At 44.9% G+C, this 20,292-nt stretch overlaps 1 protein-coding gene across 1 annotated transcript in view; it reads right to left on the bottom strand.

Moving 5' to 3' along the window:
* The window catches only part of LOC147449244 (uncharacterized), a 34,204-nt gene extending 15,574 nt beyond the window's left edge, over positions 1–18,630 (bottom strand). The window contains exons 1-6 of the mRNA XM_086521533.1: positions 18,469–18,630; positions 17,108–17,587; positions 7,070–7,456; positions 6,310–6,594; positions 5,597–5,950; positions 5,101–5,421 (exon numbers count right to left, since the gene is read on the bottom strand). Of these exons, the coding sequence (XP_086377659.1) occupies positions 5,101–5,421; positions 5,597–5,950; positions 6,310–6,594; positions 7,070–7,456; positions 17,108–17,587; positions 18,469–18,547 (1,906 nt within the window). The 5' untranslated portion in view covers positions 18,548–18,630. The remainder of the gene's footprint in view (positions 1–5,100; positions 5,422–5,596; positions 5,951–6,309; positions 6,595–7,069; positions 7,457–17,107; positions 17,588–18,468) is intronic.
* Positions 18,631–20,292: the final 1,662 nt, after the last annotated feature.

Below are 20,292 nucleotides of genomic sequence, written 5' to 3'. Positions count from 1 at the left end.
TCGCTCCAAGTATGGAAAAACGACCTTCGTACTTTGACTTCTCACAATCACTTGCCCCAGCGGCAAAGACTTCTTCAAGTAGCGCTGGCAATTCTAGGTAAAGAGTGAACGCTATGGCTGCTTATATAGGCTCTGCGGGCAACACGAATAGCTGACAAAGCTCCCGCAGCAATAGCAATAGGGGAGGCGCTGGAATTGCGGGGGGGGGGGGGGGGCGGGCGGGAAAGAGAGCGGCTGTTTTAGAGAGAGGAAAGAGAGATCGCTTGCATTTTCAGCCAAGAAGGGGAGCCTTTCTTTTTTTCATCTTATTTTTAAAGTGGGCTGCCCACTTATTAGGTGGTCACTTTAAATTAATAAGGTGAACCTGCTTAAAACTCAATACAAACTTTGAGAGCTTAAAATTGATGCTACACAACACTTCCCAAGAATCCCTATATGCAACCTTATGCACAAATGCAATGCAGACATAGATTGCCTTGCCGGAAAGCATTTGTTTTCCCGGAAAGCACTTAAAAATATTCCGCTTTTTGCAAAAAGATTCTCAAAACTCATCTTTGTTCTTGTGCCAGTGTCTCTACGCATATTCCTTTATCCAATTCGGACTTTCTCCCAGACCAATGGAATATCCTGTCACCCATCATGTGACGCATCACGAATACCCATTTCCCGGTCTCTCCCACCGAACTGATAGTACACCTTCATAATGCTTAATGTCACCCATCATATGACGCATCAGAGTTGTCCGTTCCTGATGGCTTTTATCAATTTCAGTAGATCTATAGTTCTCAATTTTTACAGTTCAGATGTACACATTTGAATATCCTAATTTCAATAAATAGAAATTACTCAAAAAAATAAGAAAATAATCCATTTAGCAACAGAGAATTCAACGACTACTCGAGAGCATTATCCATGAGACACAGGCAAGCTTTGTCAAGGAGCACAATATCCTTGACAACATTTTCACCTTTTGGGAGGCAACTACCCTTGCACTTCTTGGAGGAGAGGATCTTGTGGTACTCCTCGATTTTGAGAAGGCATATGACAGAGTTGACTATGGTTTCCTTGAGGGCACTATGCGCTAAATGGGGTTTACAGATTCATGGAATAGGGGAGTGTCAGCTCTCTACGGGTGTGCAAATAGTCAGATGTTGTTGGCAAAGGGAAGAGGGGGAACGCTTCATGCTCACACGTTCAGTTCAATAGGGCTGCCCTCTTGCCCCCTTCTTGTTCCTATTCTATGATGAGACGATGAGCAGATTTTTGACCTCAGAGGAGGTTGGTTTGCGTGGACTACAATTGCCTATTAGGGGGGGATGAGCTTTTGGACGTTGAGTTTGCTGATGACTCAAGCATGTTTGTGGAGCCGGGAGGTCAACTTGCACAGGCGTGAGCAGTCTCTTGAGGTGTTTTATTGTCCGTCAAGAGCACTGATCAACTGGCGAAAGAAAAAAGACATTGGCTTTCTGGGTTGGTAGTGCTTCCATGCCCAATTGGTCGCCTGCAAAGGGCTTTAGGTGGACCTTCCCAAGGACACTCATATGCTACTTGGGTTGTTGAGTTGGCTTGGATCTATCACCAGAACAGCAGATTGCTCCTCTCTTCCTTTCCATCAGGAGAAAATTGCTTCATTTGAGCACAACACTGCTCTTTCTTGCACGCAAGGTTGTAGTGGCCAACCAAGTGCTTCTGGCTACTATGTGGTACATCACGTCTTGCTGGATTTTCTAGAGCTCTTGCATTAGCCAATTGGAGAGGTCACGGCGAGACACACAGTTGGCTCGGGTCAAAGTCTCCTCGCCGGTCATCACTTTACCTTGCTCTCAGGGAGGGTTGGGGATCATCGACCCAACACGGTAGAGTAGAGCCCTCTTTGGGAAGCTTGTGGTCATAGGACTTTTTCTAGGAGAGTCATCCTCGAAGGAGCTATTGCTACACCGGATTCATGCCCAAGTCCCAGGGACGGGCAGCTCATGGAGCCCTTCCACCTAGTGGCTTTTCACAGAGGTGCACAAAGTGGGCCTAAGCAGGAGAAGGGAGGACCGCTTTGCTGCGAGCCTGCTTCAGTCATGGGAGCAACTGTGGAGTGCCCTTGAGTAGCACCAGCCCACATGCATTGAGGAGCATTTGAGGCAGCCACTTGTTTGGAACCCTATGGTCAGCACACAGCGAGGCCACATGGTTGGTAGCAGACCTCATGTCTCTTGGGGTCCCATGGAGAGAATCCAGACCGCACTTTTGGAGACTGGCTGTAGATTACACGACTTTTTGAGGAGATTCAGAGCATTTAGCTGCAAGACATGAGGGGGGTGCAAAGCATGTGTCAGAATATTGCAAAGACTATTCCTGTTGAGTGGCACATCCCTCTTGAATGGGCAGCTCCTTGCTGGAGGGGGGGTTTTCACGCGACCGCAGGTTCTCATTGCAGTTAGGGCTTGCTTAGACACAGGTTCTTGCATGTTCTTTGAGGTTCAGAGAGAGGGTCGCCTCACAGAGTCACTGTAGAGGCACCTGATGTGGCTGCATGTTGTTTTAGCAGATCCAAGTTGTGGGCATCAGGGGGAGGACTCGTGTCATAGACCCCGACCCGTCAGATCTTGAGTCAGGACACTAGCGGCCATGAGCTTGGGAAAGCCGCCCTTTGGTGCGAGTTCAGTGGGACCTGGGGGAGTGGTTTTGGCGAGATCCCTTTACTCTAGCCAATCACCCGGTGATCCCCTTCTTCCAGAACATAGCTCGGCTAAGTCACCACATATTGATAGCATGGAGAGGCTCGTCGAGACACTTGCAGGAGGAGGTCTCTGGTTTCTTAAATGGGTTTTGGGACAGCAGACATCCGAGGAGAGTCACCATGTTCCATTGGCTAGTTGCACATCGAGCTACTGCAGTTAGGAGTTGGTTGGTGCATAACAACCTCTCGGGACAGTATTTGCCGCCTGTGACCACCCACTTGAGACCCTACGTCAGTGTCAGTGGGACTACCCCATGGCACAGCATGTTTGGCTTCAGATTCTTTGGCTGATGCCTGCACTTTCTACAGCCAGCCAGTACACTTGGGGTAGTATAGCTTGGTCCATGTTCACGGGCCCCACACTTTGTTTTGAGATCGCTCCAGCCAGCAGGATGATTGCGATACAAGAGGGCCGGCCTACACTCCAATCTGGAGCAATTATAGAGAGTGGTTTTGGGAGCTCATTTACAGCTTGACACTGGTTCATTTGGTGAGCCCGTTGCTTTACCATCTTCAAGGTTCGACCTGTCCCACCGACGGAGACTGCTCGTAACATTTGGCTAGAGCTGATCCATACACTCAGGGACCAGTTTGAGAGACTTCAGGGCATCTCCGACATGCGGGAGCGCGGCGAGGCCTTTTTGTGACTTTGATGCCCAGGGCCCTTCTTCACCATGGCTCATGGCACGCCTAGCAATACCGTCCATCAGTGTGATGGTTTCCTCCTCTCATCTCCTGATTGAGCGATCATTGTATATATCTTGCCTTTTCACTAGGAGAGTCTCCCCAGATTTTGATGTAGACCTCTCTAGCAGGGGACGTTTGTAGCCCATTGGGCAGTTTTCTTAACTAATGCCAAAGGATCTTTTTCTTGCAGAATTAAAAAGAATAGTCTAAGCTCTGATACCAATGTAACAGGCTTGGACACCCAAGCAAGAAATCAATAGCAACACAGGAACAGAACTACAACAACTAAACTTGAATAGAGAGAAGAAGAGAGAAGAGTCGACACGAAGAGGTGGAGTTCTGCTTCCCGATGCACTGGCCCCAAAGACTAGCGCCCCATATTTCTTTCTTTATTGATGATTCGCAAAGTACAACAATCAAGGAGCACCTCCTCTGCAGTCTTCACGTTGTAGAGTGCGAGAGAGGGTCCCCCAAGGCTGGGCCCAAGGCCAAAAAGCATCATATATGAAAAGTTGGCACCCAAACAACATTTTCTAAAAATCCACCGCAAATTCCACGATGTTTGTACAGATGCCTAGTGATCAGCTTTGGAGGTTACAAACTTGATCCAACCACTTTCGATCGCTTAAAACAGGTCCTCTTTAGTTAAAATGCCACATCAGCGAGAATCTTTGCAAGTTTTTAGGGTTTGCTGATTTTGGCCTGTTTGTTCATTGCAAAGGATCCACTAAAGGGGCCTAACCCCATTTAGGGCCATGCCATGTCAGCAACGTATGACAAGGTAGATGCTTCTGAGCGAAATGAAATGCTCTAATAACTAATAACATCTACAATACGCCAAAATGACCTATGAGACCAAAAGTTACATCCATGCTAAGAAAGGTAGAACTATCTAGAAAGAAAAATAAGATAATCACCAAACTAGGAAACGTCTCTATTGGGTATTGTGTTGCATAGGGAAAGAAACTAAACTCGGGGATTAGATGTTGCGATTGATACACAAGAAACTAAACTTAGGGATTGAAATCTTAGGTTAGAGATCATCTAATGAACTGTTGTTTGGGTCTCTATAGTATATCATCAATCTTCTCCAAAACTTGAGTGAGCCACAAACAATCCTTTACAAATTATGTCCTTATCACTTTGAGCCTAGGCCGTCTCAACCAGCATAACTATATAGCCTTGTTAGGAGCTAGGCTTGTCTAGAGTGATATAACACTTACTAGAACCATATAAAAATCCCCCATACACTAGCAATGTTTCACCCATTGCCCTTAATGTTGTGAACTTTGTGATAACCCATTTGGCAAAATAATAGTTACATTGCCTACCGAATAAAGGAAAGACTCCAAAGGCCATAAGGTGTCCCTCCTGTATCAAAAACTAACACAGCTAGTCCCACACTAGCCTTGATTAAGGTTATCCAGAGCTAAATCTCATTAGCACTTGTTACATACCCATCACGGCTATGCTGTTTAGAGTATCTCTAAACTATAAATGTTGGGAGTTATTTTCACTCTGTATTTGGGCTTACACCCCAGTTGAAGGCTATCCAATGATTTCAAAGTTCACTCCTCCCTTGTCACTTCAGACCTCTCAAAGAGACAATATTTGTGTACAAAATGAAAAATAAATGAAATCAAAAGGCTATAACACTTTCAAAGCATGGACAATTCACACACCTGCAAAAACAATATACCCCAATGGTGAGTTGGTTATATTTTTCTGCCTATAAGAAATCTCCACAATAAATACGCCCACTATGGTCGGATGAAAACTTAACCTAACATACTCCGGATATTGCCCTGTACTCTGCTGAACTGTCAATGGAGTCATGTAGACTCCTGGAGAGCTAAGAAATGCAGTGCTGAATAGAAATCTTTCATTAGCAGCATTGTAATATTTATCCACAAACATAACATCCATTTCAGCTTTCGTTCCTGCCTGAAAATAGAGGGTATTATCTTTGAACTTGAACGAACAAGATTTCAAATCTAGTGGACCTGAAAAAAGTATTAAAAATATAGCATTAGCTGATGTCATGCACACATTCGCAAGTCACTGTTCTCACCCACACACCCGCATGCACAGACACACAATCAATTGAGGACACACAGCATGCACGCACATGCATCTCTGTATACATACAAACATAACATCAAAAAAGCAACCACCCACCTGATTTGACAACAAATAGTAATGGTGAATTGCCTACATTCTTTGTACCATTCACCGTGACCTGGAGACTTATATTGCCTGCCACCTTCGGACGAAACTGAATTGTAATGATTCCTGACTCCTCATCGGGCACAAGTATTACCTTTGGATCAAGAGAAACAGGTACAGTGAATGACTTTCCTGGCTGAACGAGGCTTGCATTAAGACCAGTAAGCATCTCATTCCTTCCTGATGATGAACTGACAATATTTCCATAAGCATCCTTTTGAGTTAGTTCTAGAACAGCCAAATCACCAGCAACAAATTCACTTTTTCCCTTCCAAGAGATAAAGCAGGCTTTATAATCAATTGGGCCTGATCACGTAATGTAACACCAGTTTTTTATACTTCTATAACAGGAACTAACACAAACAAGTTCAGGAACTATCTACCATAAAAGGAGTAGAGTGCAGACTAAGCATGAAAGTAGAAAAGTATAGGCATTGTATGCTTGCAAAGGATGCTCCATAAGTATCCACTATTCTTATGTACTTTTTGGAGAGGGTGCAACCGTACCAGCACATGTGTTAGCTATTTATGTCTATATTTTCACATAATGCCTACCCATATTTCCGAGAGTGATCTTGTACAAAGATCTTAAACAATACAAAAGTTAGAAATCTTAATGTGCATCCAATTTCAGTGATATATAAAACAAAAAACTGCAAGAGAACCTGGAAGCATCTGGAACTTGAAAGGTGAACCCTTGATGGACTCACTACCATTTCCCACATGCAAAAGGTAGTTGCCTCCTTTTTTCAAGGCAAAATGCAAGGATTGGACAGACCCATAATCACTACTTTGAAAAAAGCTTATATTGGCATCCACAGGAACGTTCTGAGTAGCCTCAACAATGTTGATCTTAAAAATGTAAATTCGTGATTGCTGTAGTTCATTGTAAACATCCCTTTTATTGATGTCAAATGTCACCAGATGCCCAACATAGAATGAGCTGGAGACTGTAGACCAGGATCCCGAACAAAGTGACACCAACATAGGTGCTGTACACTAACCATTAACAAAAAAATTATCAGTTTGTAGCTCACATTTCAACATGGGAATGTGTTCTCTGATACAACTACACACACTAACCAACATCAAACAATAAAGAAGCTGGCAAGCATAGCTGTGCAGACAATCCATATTTATGCTTAAGTTTTTGCATTCCCATAAACTCACACATACACAGGCAAGTACAAGTGGTTTCCATGCCATTTAAAGAAATGACAGGCACATGATAATGGAACTTCTTCCTCAGAGTATCCATAGTACACAATGACTTACACTGTTTGTATTTAACAATGCACTTCACACAAGGATTTTTTATTTATTTTTGTAGCATTTTCCCAAAATATCATGACTTTTGTTTTGAGCACCAGCCAGAGCACTGTTAGTATCCACAATATGCAACAGTTGATTATTAGCTATATTTACCTGGTGCAAGTGTGTAGAAGAATGGAGACCCAGTGATAGGCATAGGTGGCGACCCTGCAACTGCCACCCATAACCACTGATCTGTCACAGTTTCCACTGGATTCCACTCTAGTTTCAACCATCCCTGGCAGGGCTCTGTGCAAGAAAAACCCATGCCTTTTCCACAAGACATGGAAATGGACGTCTGGTAAAAAGCTGCTGGATTATCTGCTTTGCTTATAATTCTAGCCACCAAGAGCTTGGAATAATCTCTTTCATAAGCTGTCTTGTCTGAAACCACATTCCCGTAGACATCCCTCAAGAGCACACGGAACTGGGCAGTGGTATGACTCTGAAGATATTGCTTTGAAATCCATTCACCACTACAACGTGTAGCATTCACAGGCCCTGTAAATAAGAGCTCGGGTGTGAGAAAATAAAGGACAAAAACTAAAGATCATGCAAGAGATTAAGTGCACAATATTTGCTTAGCCTCAAGCTTGATAGAGTGTGCTTAACCTAATGAAAAAAGATTGGAGTACAAAAACACATACATGTGCACGCATGGTTCACGCACACACTTTTTTCCATGAAATAAAATATATTGATAATCAAATCATATCTATCTGAACACTAGAGGAGGTTCACCTTGCAAAAGGCTCCAAAACATTGAGAAAAATGTAAAACTGGGATCTATCCAACCTTTCAAAAAGACTTGTCTGATAGGGATAGGTGCAACAAAAGCATAAAGAAACCACAAGCATCAAAAGTGGAATGCTTAAAAATGGAGCATTCTTGTTTCCAGTATATCCAAAGAACCTAGAATTGCACCCAGATAAAGAAGGTTGCATGATGCTCTAAGCGGAAAGGGATGAGACAAAATCAAAAGAGGGGAAAAGAAGGCAAAGGGATGAGGATGCACACCAAAAGAAATCCTTTCAGCATGAGTAAAGCCAAAAAATATGTAGAGGGTCTCCAATGTTGCTCCACATCAAAGACAAGGAACAGAAGTTATCTTTGAGAGAGAAGTCACCCTCAAGAGGAAACTTCAAACAAACATATGGTAATAAATATCAAGATTACTAAGACCTCCATTGTCACATTTGTATCGCTCAATGTGCCACATGAACATGCTATTAATGCATCTTTAGAGCTCAGATTTAACTATTCAGTCTAAGAGTTTTTGTGCTGGCAACCTTGAAGGGTGTGCAGATGCGTGCATGCGGGAAGAGAATGCCGAGAGGAGACAAGGCATATGTTTGGTGGAGCTGCAAAGTGAGATTAAACTCACTCACTCCTTATTGTTCTAGATTATTCAATCGAATAAGTTTAGGTGTTAACGGGTTAGGATGATGGGCGCATGGTCTGGATTACAGCCACGTTGGTCCTTTACCCCAACCACCTCCTATGTCACAAGACGGGCACCACGTGCTAATAGAAAAGAACAGACTAAACAGACTTTTAACACTCCATTAACAATTGAACTGAGAGAGAGACGACACGCGACACGGAGTGGCGGAATTCCACCCCAAAGAGTATTGGCCCCAAACCTTGGCGCCCCTTTCGGTATTTCTTTATATTGCATCAACCCAGTACAAGCTGGTACTCCAGACTCTGCACCTTCTCCAGGAAGCATGCTACAGAATGAGCCCTAGCCTCATATTTAAAGGCCTTAGGTCCCAAAAGCAGTTTTTCATGAAAAGCCTTTTAACTCAAAAGCTTCTAGTCCAAAAGCAATGCCAAAAAGCTGCCAGCACAAAACACGGAAATCTGTACAGTCTGCCACGTCATCATGTAGTGCAAAACCCGGAAATCCGTACAATCTTCCACGTGATCATGTCAGTGCAAAACCCGAAAATCAGTACAGTCTGCCACGTCATCTCCTCCACGCATGTGTGTGTGGGCTTTCTTTATCTTCTGCTGCTTCTGCTTCTTCACTTAAGGTTTAGGCCCCTCGGCCAGGATCTGCAAGTTGGCTCCATTCTTCAGGGCTTTGACATGTCAGCAGTTTGTGACATCCCCCCTTCTTGAAAGAAGTAATCGTCCGCAATTACAGTATATCTGCAAAACAACTCAAGTTAGCTCAAAAAATTTCCGAGGGACAATCAGTTCGCTCTTTTTGTTAAGGAGTTAGCTTCTCCTTTCGGCTCTTTTGATCAAGGAGTTGGCTTCTCCTTTCGTCAAGATCGGAACTCTTGATATTCCAGCGTAGTAAAAGTAGCCATCACACCCAGACCGCACTAATCTTCCATGGGTGTCTTGATGCACCAAAATTACATACCCAGGCAATCTCATCCAATTAGGAATATTCGGTGGTTGGCACATCACAATGCAACACAAATGGTCACATATGCATGTTACAAGACATAGAAACATAAAGCCGCCGATGAACACTCCTCCCGCATGAAGTTGAAATATTAAATATACCAGATCTCGTAGGAGCTCGCTGTTGCTGTTCCCCCCTCACCGTGCCATCGCCCCCCCCCCCCCCCCCCCCCCCCAAGCACTGCCCGCAACCCTCGCTATCCCCCCCGCTGACCTGCCTGCCCTCGCGCCTTCCGTGCTCGCCCGCGCGCTGCCCCCTTTGTTGCAACCGTTCGCGCCACCATCCCCTCCCCCCCTTCGCCCCCGCCCACTGCTGCCAGCGCCCCCGCCATAGCCACCCCTCACACACACACCCCCCCCCGACCGCCTGCTTTCTTTTCTCCCGATAGCTTCCTGCAAGTCGTCTCCTACAGCACTGAGTCTTTTTTGGGGCAGTGCTCTGCGCGCCAAGTTGCAGAATCCTCCTGCCGCCCTCTTCTTACGCCACAGCAGTAGACACAGATGGAGGCTCCAGCTTCGCCACAGAGGGACTCGCCCGAAGTCCCCTTGCCCGACCCCGCTGAGCCCACCATTCGACTTGCTCTTTCGCCGACAGAGCAAGCGAGCCTTGCCGCAAAGGTAGAGGGATTGCAGGCGACTTCGGTCATCTGCAAGATTCTCAGCACCCGACCTAGCAGAGGAGAGCTGCGTAACCTTCTCTAGGCCCACCTTCTCGCAGAGGTGGGCAAGATCTTGGATGTACAGATTCTCGGACGGGGTTACTATCAAATCGAGTTTGAGACCTCCGAGATGGCATCCAAGGTCATTGCCATGAGTCCACTAACCATCTGAGCAGCACGTGCCCACTTTCGACAGTGGAGACATGGTTTTGACCCGGCTTCGGATGTTCTAGTAGAGGAGGCAGACATCCCCATCTCGGTCTGCTTTCTGGGTTTACGGAGGGAGTACTTACCACTTCTATCCAGGATCGGCTCAACCATTGGGACTGTCCTAGAGACACCTCGTACGGCAGCATCAATAGCTGCCAAGGCGGCTGGCATTCCCTCAGTTCGATTTTTGGTCAGAGACACCCACACGCTGCTCCCGAAGGTTATTCTTTTGCCTCGAGTGAGTGGAGGTTGGTTTAGACAGAGTGTAGAGTATTCGGGCCTCCCCAACCAATGCTTCATTTGTCGACAAATGGGCCATCTAGCGAAGGCCTGTCCACGGAGGAGGCCTCAACCTACACCACAGCCTCAGCCCCAGCCTGCCAGGGCTGGCCCGCAGCCCCACAGACAAAGACACAGCGCACACATGCAGAGCCACCCTCCGAGCCTGGGGCTCCAGCGGAGGAGGGATGGCAGTAGGCCCGTGGTAGACGACAGCAGGGGCCACAGCGTCAGCCTGGCACTCAGAGTGGCCCTCAGGCGCCTACTCAACAGTAGTGGGTTCCCACGGGGAACCACTTTGGTCTTCTTGAGCAGGAGGAGGTCCCCGCTCCAGCCCCCACCCCAGCTTCACCCTCGACAGTCTCTCCTCCCCCCAGAGTTCCCCCCCTCTTCCTCATCCTCCCCCCCGCCTTCTGCTCCGGTCGCCTCTTCACCTCGCCCCTCTACCTCTATCTCCCCCTCACACCCCTCTTCTCCACCGCTTCCCCCAGCTCCGTTCCCCCCCCCCTCCTACTCCAGTTCCACAGTCGACCCAGAGGGCAGGGCCTTCTCCGACGGCTAGGAGATCTCTTGGCAGCGCCTTTGCCACGAGTCGCCTAGCGAGAGAGGGTCAGCCTTTCTTACGGCCCCCTCTGCAGGTACAGACATCTTCCCTTGCAGCTATCCCTCGTGGTCTGACAAGCATTGACATCCGACGCCGCTGGGACTTCTTCGACTACGGCTTCACTCCTTTTCTCGGCGATCCCTCAGCAGACCATGAGGCAGCCTGCTTTAGGGTCCATGCTCTGTTCCTTGCCGCTAGGGGGACAGAGGCCTTGGACTCAGCAGTTGGTTTCTCCTTCCCCCTTTGCGACAGGGCCCAGACAGAGTAGACTCTCGACTCAGTGTTGGGATAGTTGCATACACAGGTCCTAGAGTTCTCTCACCACATGGGAGAACTAGGAGTTATAGACATGCTACAGACTTTGTGGCCATTGGCCAAGTTTGCGGTGACACCCCCAGACTCAGCAGGATGTAGGCACATTGTGGTTTACTTCTTTGCTGATACGCAGTGTTTGCCATGCTATGTATACATTCATGAGGACTCCTGGACAGAGGAGGTTGCTTTACGCACGGCTCGCTCTGCTTGGGCTTGGGCTAGGCACTCACTGCAGTCATGCCTATCTAGAGGACGCTCGGATGCGGATTACTCCCCATCCAAGCCAGCCTCGAAGATAGCCCGTCTAGCTGCTGCGACAGCATCTGTTCTCTCTCGCTCCCCATGAGGATCGTCTCATGGAACGTGCAGGGACTAGGTGGGCCCCAGTTTCAGCGTCAGCGGGGCCGATTGCATCAGGAGCTTCAGCGTTGCCTTGTGGGAGGAGAGATTGATCTCCTTATGCTTCAGGAGCACCATCTGTGTGAGAGCCGCATTCGGCAATGTGGTCAGCTTTTGCGTGGACGATATGATACTTTTTGGTCAGCTGCTTTTGGACCAAGAGGCATCCAGGGTGGGGTATGTATGACTATTGCGGACTCATTGCAGCAGGCCATTGTGGGCAGAGGGATTATTGTGCAAGGCAGGGCTCAGTGGATTACTATGCAGGTTCAGGGTGGCTTTGTGGGTTTCCTGAACATTTATGCGCCCAATGTGGTGAGTGCTCGTGGAGAGTTTTGGTCACAGATTGTTGTCTCTGACGTAGGCAGATCATTGGTGCATAGGAGGGGACTTCAACATGTTGGAGGACCCTTCTAACAGGATTGGTGGCAGCCATGCTACTGTGCATGGAGTCAGAAAAGCACACGCCTGATGCTCTGATACCACTGTCACAAGACGGACACCACGTGCCAATAGAAAAGAACAGACTGAACAGACTTTTAGCACTTCATTAACAATTGAACTGAGAGAGAGAGAGAGAGAGAGAGACGACACGCGACACGGAGTGGCGGAATTCCACCCCCGAGAGTATTGGCCCCAAACCTTGGCGCCCCTTTCGATATTTCTTTATATTGCATAAACCCTGTACAAGCCGGTACTCCAGACTTTGCACCTTCTCCAGGAAGCATGCTAGAGAATGAGCCCTAGCCTCATATTTAAAGGCCCTAGGCCCCAAAAGCAGTTTTTCATGAAAGCTTCTGGTCCAAAAGCAATGCCAAAAAGCTGCTAGCACAAAACGCGGAAATCCGTATAGTCTGCCACGTAATGTCAACGCAAAACCCGGAAATCCGTAGAGACTGCCACGTCATCTCCCTTGCGCATGTGTGTGTGGGCTTTCTTTATCTTCTACAGCTTCTGCTTCTTCACTTAGGGTTTAGGCTACTCGGCCCAGATCTGCAAGTTGGCTCCATTCTTCAAGGCTTTGACACGTCAGCAGTTTATGACATCCTACTTAAAGGCCAAGTCGCTATGACTAAAGTTAGTATGTACAACGACCACTACTATCGTGAAGCATGTTAGTGACTTCACCCTACGCCCCTCAGCTCTATGCAATGTGCAAACCAGTCCACATGTAAGCTCTTTGTAAGAGCATCTGTAGGGTTTTCATATGTATGGACCTTGACAAGCAATCATTTGGAATTGTCTAACGAAGTTCTGCGGCTTCCATGAAATAGTCACAGCGACGAAGAATTGAAGCGTTAATTTAGGATTTTTAAAAGAGAGAAAGAGCACTGTATCTACCTAGTTGGGATCAAGGCTACACCAAATCTTCAAACACACACAAGAGTTTTGAGTTGATCTTGGTTCTTTTTTAGAGTGATGATTTCATGGCTAGAGTTTTGATCTTTTTGAGTGTGTCTGCAACTTCAAAAGTTCTATGACTCACTTGATTTTGCTCCGAACCCTCACAGTCAAAGGCCCAACGCTTTCCTAGCCGCACTGCGTACTTCTTGACAGTGTTGCTAGCTGAAAGCTCCTCACTAGACTCCTAAGTTTTGCTCGAATCGGAGGCAACATCCTCAAGTGAGACTCTCTTGTACTCTACCTCTTTGATAGGTTTCTTATGCATCTTGGACTCATTGAACATGTCATCTAAACTTCTCACGAGCTTGCGAGATTCCTAGTGCCATTTACAACAGCCCATCTCTTCATCAACACCATAACCAATGAAAATACATTTGTGTGACATCCGTCTAAGCTCTTTTCAGATGTGCATAATCCTCGCAGCCAAAAACACGTAAATGATCATAGTATGGTTTCTTGCCTAACCACATCACCTCTAAAATCCTCTAGAATCTGGTAGTTTAATGGCATTTATTTACAATGTGAGTCGTTGCCAAAATAGCCTCGGGCCAAAAACCTTGAGTCAAGTTTGCCATAGAAAGTGTAGCGTGACCCTTTCCTGAATCGTGCAATTCATTCTTTCAACTACTCCATTTTGAGTAGTTGTGTAAGGCGTAGTAAACTACCACCAAATTCCTCTTTTAGTATGGAAGTTTGTAAACTTTTTGGAGACATGTTCTTCCCCCCATTGTCAATCCTTACGCTTTTGAGCTTCTTGCCTGATTTTCGACTAACTTCTAAAATGCAAAGAAGACCTCATCCTTATATTTCAAAGCATATGCCCACACCTTCCTAGTAGAGTCATCTATGATTGTCACAAAATAGCTAGCCCTCCATAGAGACTTGGTTGGCATAGGACCGCATACGTCGCTATGTACAAGTTCTAGTGACTCAAAACGTTTTCTACACAATGGGAAGTGTACAAGACCTAGTTTGTTTTCCATAATGCAATGGCTCACATACAAAAAACCACTGAAACTCAGCATAGGTAGCAACCAAAATGTGCTCGATTCTTCGTTCCCTTTTGGGCCTTTGGCTCATATGGCCTAGCCAGTTATGCCACAACTCAATAGACAACAGCTCGACTTTAGAGATAAAATCAAATTTGTGCATGACACACATGCATGGAGTAAAGGGTACCATGCTTATGAGCTTTGAGAACCACAAGATTACCCTTCTAGTTCATCCAAGATCTGTTCCCAAAGACTGTAGTGTACCTCAGATCATTTATCTATCTAATGGATATCAAGCTCTTTGCGAGCTCACGTACATATCTCACATTGAGTAGCATAAACTTTGTGCCATTATTTGACAGCAACTTGATGTCTCCCACATTAACTATATCAAGCACATAAGAGTCCAACATTCACTATGCTTTGAATCTTCGCATAAGTAGAGAACCAATCTCTATGCGGTGTAACGTGAAAGTTTGCACCAGAATCAATGACCCAATCTGTGCGAAATTGGCATCCATGCTAAGATCTGCTATGAATATCAAAATATATGAAACATTGGTCTTGGGAGACTCAACCACATCCGTCTCCTCAAGCTTAGCTTTGCCCTTTGTGTCACTCTCAGACTTCTTCTTGTCTCTCTACCATGATCTTAAATCCTTCTTCACATGCCCTTTCTAATGGTAGTAATAACATTCTACATTGCGCATGGAACCATGAGATTTATTGCGAAAATTCTTACGATCCTTCGCCTTGGCACGATCGTAATTTGGTTTCACTGCTTCTGCGAGCTAACAACATACAAGGTTGTCCTCTCAACCCTTCACTTGTTACCATTGCTATGCACCCCATATTAACACTTCTTTCTCATTTAGCAATGACTTTCCTTACCCTCAAGACAACAACTTGTAGGCCAAGCATTGGCTAATGATTCTTTTATGTTCCGCAAGGCAAACAAAGAAAATTTTGACAAAGCAATGCAAGCATGGTTTCTCTATGCACTTGCTTCCGATCTCTGCATAAACATATGTAAATCTTCCCTTAGTAGTTGCACAGAGCAGCATTTTTAGGCCTTGGGGTGGCAGGGACATGTAGGCATCTTGGCTATCCAATGGGTGTTGGTGTTAATGTCAATGAGCTGTTGCCTTGGATCTCTAAAAAGATCATGGATAACTTTGTTTATTGGAAATCACAGGCATGGCCTTTCCATGTGCAGCTAAAAGTAGCTCAAGAAATCATGCTTCCTATGCTATCATATCTCATGCCTTTGCTGCCTTGGAATTCTAAAGCAATTTCAAGAATCACTCAGCCCATTTGTTTCATGCTTTGGAAGAAAAATAAGCTCAATTCAAGGATGGTTTGGGTCTTGTCGAAGCACTTATCCGCCTCTAAAAAATGTGTGGGGTAGCAATTTTGGATATATGGACACATATGATAGCTAGGTGTTGGAGAAGGGAAATGTGTGTTGATTCCATGCAGCCATGGGTTTCTATTGTTGAGTATTTCATATGCCACACAGGTCTCCCACATAGAAAGACTTTGATAGAGGCATCATGGTGGTGCATTGTAAATGAAAATCAGCCACTCAAGCGTAAGAAATCGTCTTTGCTCATGTGCTTGGTGCTTTCATGGCAAGAGGTATTGAAATTTTCTCATTGGAAGCCACCCTCTTGTAGTAAATTCTCTACAATTTGAGGTGCTTGCCACCTCTAGAGACTAGAATTCTTACTTGGCTTGGCAAAGAGCACATTCACTGACAATTCAATTGTGTGGCAAGGCTTGGTATTGTTTACCTTTCCAATACTGTATTGTCCCAACACAGCCAGCTTCTCTCTATTCGTAGAGTGCGGCATCGATATCGTATCCCTCGTGGATATCAAGGTAGGGGAGCAGCTTCGTGGTTTCCTTTATTCTTTTAATGTGCTCCTTGCCTTACTTGTTGATCAGCCTTGGTATGTCTATCGCTCTCTTATTGGACGAAAGCATTGGTTGGCTGACAAGGCCAACAAGGCTTCGCGGTCAAGAAATCTGCTGCTTGGTGGAGAGATGTATTGTTTCAAGGCTGGCATACTCACCTTCCTTAGGAGGGAAAGGTGTTATGGTGGGAGGGCTTACATTGGGTGCGAGTTTGCGTTGTCGTCGTCTTTCCAATGGAAAGTGTTTCTTTTGCACCACTTTTGTAGAAGACAATAGAAATCCCTTCATTACTTGCCCTCTTGCCAGGAAAATATGGGCCTTTGTTTCATCCGTCTAGTTTCATGTTGCTGGTGAATGTTTTCCTCCTTGTGACTGGGTTTTTAAAAAGCACTCTCACGCATGTCATCCTCAGCATTTTCAGTTGCTTTTTATATGCTTCGTTACTGGGGGTGTTGAAATAATTGGACCACACGGAATGCCTTTATTTTTTATGGTGCAAGTGGTGTTCAACAAGATGTATTCAAGTTGAGAGGTATTCTTCTTTGGAATGTTTCTTCATTCATCAGTGCTGGGGTCATTTTCGTGACAAATGCACGGGTCTTGAAGGATGGTACCTTGCTTGATCGTCTAGCATGACTGCTCTGCCATCTTGGTTATGGGCTTTTCATGTTCATGTCCAGTATTAGACCTCTAGCCTTTGTACATAGTTGTTTGATGCATCGTTTGACCATGCACATTTCATTTAGGTGATCAAGATGATTACATGTTACAGAACAAAAAAAAGAGTGTGTACGTGTGTGAGCTCACAGTCATTTGGTGTTCAAGCAATAATCATTATTGTCAAAAATGTTAGTTTCATGAAAAGAAGTCAGTATATCTTGACATTCTATGCAGCAGACACCTATAAAAAAAACAAGCATGTCTTTCAGCTTGAAGAGATAAACAGGATGCTTACCAGCTTGAACATGTAAGGTCACATTATCTGATATTACAATATTCCCTGCTGTAACTTGAAGTATAATTGCATCATTTTGGGCAACACTTGGTTTTATACCACCCAAAAACTTCACATACCCATTGAAAACTCCCAGATCGGGTTTTGAAGGAAAGGTGTACAAATAAGAGTACTGAATCCAGCTCTTGTTGAACTGGCCCCGTGCCTTGTCCTTGAAACGAACATCCAAGCCTAGCGTACTTGGAGGTCCACTGTAGAATCTGCAAGCGGGGCACCTTTCCCAGTTGCAAAGTAATTTGACATCGCGGCAAGAAGATGATTCACACCCTTTATAATAGAGTTGTATCATGGCAACATAGTCTACTCCAACCATGTAGTACGGCTTCTGCCCGAAATGATAAACCCCTCCGCTGGGAACATTAGTCCATACAACCATTGAGCACTGGGTACTCACATCCCATGGATTATCTATGCCCTCTCCTTCGTTCCGCAAAAGAGCAGAAAAGTTAGCAATATTCAAATTTATCGGGAAGTAAACAATAAACCAGAGATTACAACAAAAGGAAACTAACAAAGACATTCTTTAATAAGCTGCTAACAAATTTTCATAAGCTACCATAAACCAGAAGTTACAACAAAACCTAACTAACAAAGACATTCTTTAATAAGCTGCTAACAACTTTTCATAAGCTACCAAAAACCAGACATTACAACAAAACCTGACTAACAAAGACATTCTTTAATAAGCTGCTAACAACTTTTCATAAGCATAGTGACATATACCATGTTAGCATGCATATATGCCCATCGTACTCTAATTGCACTCACAGATAGCTAAGTAAAACCAACGATATTGCCACAAAAAAGCCTGATCAAGCTTTTCTACCATGGCTTAAAAACTGATGCAAACCTGTCTCCATAGTGGGCACATGGGACAATCAGCTGAGGCTACCACTTTCACCAAGATGATGATCACCTATCGCATTACATGGCCTCTGCATGGCTTGATAATAGTGGCATGCATTTACGTGTGTCACCATTAAATTTTCAACAAAAAACCCTAAACTAGGAGTTTTTATGAAAACATGACAGAATTCCGCCCCTCATCCCCTCATGTACGCTCACTAGCTCAATCCAATCAAACACCAATGTTTGTACAAACAGCGGGCGACCCGTACCAGCTTCATTATGTATGCTTGTGAACATGACAGAAAGACACCCTTTCATGTATGCCCACAAGCTTCAAGTAATCCAGTGCCATTGTCTGTACAAAGAGTGACAGCGAACTCGTACTCATTATGTTTTTGAAACTGTGCATGCCCTTGCATGGGATGGCAATAGTGAAGCCAGAGAGAGTTTACCATATCGTTGATGGAGGAAACTCCAGAGGACAACAGCAGACAAGGCCGATGCATAGGAGATGAAGCAGCAGCTCCGCATGTGCAAAAAATGTGTGTGCCTGTGTGTATGTTAGTGCGCGCGTGCGCTCTCTCTCTCTCTCTCTCTCTCTCTCTCTCTCTCTCTCTCTCGCGTACCCGCGTGGCTTAAGGAATGCTTAAAGACTTCAATTAACTGAGAAAAAGCTAGTAGTTGCTTCAGCTCTGCCCTTCACATGAAAAGGTAGGCCGTTTCTTGTTGCATTCCATAAGGGGAGCAAGAGGGGCTTCACACGCAGCCCTATGAATCTACGAATCTTACACACAACACAAATTAGTTGAAGCTTCAACCATCACAAACCTATGCCTCCATTTGTTCTGAGACACTCAATGCAGGGTGCATCCCCTCATCATTATCTAACACCCTATGAGGGGATATAGGGCCAACATTAGGAGACACAGTGCGGGCTTGATCTCCACCACTGGATCGCCACGTAAACTAGGGATCAGAGAGTAAGCTAGGTGGTAAACTAGAAGATTCCCACATGACATATAACACACAATAGCATGGTGAAAGTGATCATTAGGGGCATCTTGTTGTCGATAGTGGCATGGACTACATCCAAGCTGAACAATTTTTAGCCTACGAAAGGCCTTAAAATAAATTGTAGAAAATCAACATCAAACAGTTCGCCATGGCTTGAGATTAACTTTTTGACACTGAAGGACCTTCCAATTCGGCCTCTATTGGCTGCTCTGAAGCAAAACGACATCGGCATTATTTCATGTCGTTTGAGTTACAAAATTCAACATTTTCTTTTTCACATTGTGTTAAACCTGGCCACCTTATTTGAGCCATGTTCAAGAGGGTATCCGCGCACATTAGCTCTCCACAACAAGTTTGCCTACTTGGCTCTGGAAACCGGTAACAATTCAACATCAAATTCCCTTATTTCCAAATATATATTTTCTTCTAGTGTTGCTTGGATAGAGCTAAAGACTCTTTTTGGTGCCAAAGTCAAATAATCAATGATGAGTCTTAAAATGGAATTATACTTTCTAACCATGTGTGCTGATAAAAACATAGTTGCATTAGCTAATAGATTGAAGAGCTTAAGCACTCAGCTAGTGTATGTTCAAGCCACATTGCAAATCAAGATCTCATAGTTGTTCTACCTAATAGCTTGCCTGTTAAATTTCATCGAATTGTAACCGTCTTAAGTGGAGAAAGATCGTTGCCTTCTCTGGATGGTATCAATACATGAAGAGGAGAGAAGAGTATCCCGTGCTACTTCTTCCATTATTCCCATTGCATATGCAGTCAGTGGTTGTGCTTTTACCTTAGCTTCAACCAGAACATCCATTGGTACCAGATCTTGTGCAATTTGTGGGCGCAATAATCATCACATGAAGGATTGCTTTAGTAAAAATCTTTGTACTTATTGTGGTAAGACTAACCATCCTTCAAATAAGTGTTTCAAGAAGAATAAAAACCAGATCCATATGGTTGATGGTGATGCAACATCACAAATACTTTCAATTGACAATGATGTCCTTTAGGTCCAGTCGTTTTTATGTTGTTCATGTTCAATAAATTTGTAAAGGTTATAGACATTGACACATAAAAAGTGGTAAGACCTCCCAAGTTATCAGGTTTTGGTCGAGTTCTTGTTGTCTCCACTCTAATTGTTGTCGAGGGAAGTACACACATCTGGCATTGTTGTCAAATGGGGGGGCTTCTACTTATTATTTCAGATGGTTGAACTCTACCATGGTCTATTCTTAGCCCATTGTCAGTGGTTTGGGCTT

The sequence above is a fragment of the Adiantum capillus-veneris genome, chromosome 10 (genome assembly GCF_014529385.1).
Source record: "Adiantum capillus-veneris isolate H3 chromosome 10, ASM1452938v2, whole genome shotgun sequence".
NCBI classification, from domain to species: Eukaryota; Viridiplantae; Streptophyta; class Polypodiopsida; order Polypodiales; family Pteridaceae; genus Adiantum; species Adiantum capillus-veneris.
The sequence above is the reverse complement of the archived record's forward strand: the minus strand, read 5'-3'. Positions and strand labels throughout refer to the sequence as shown.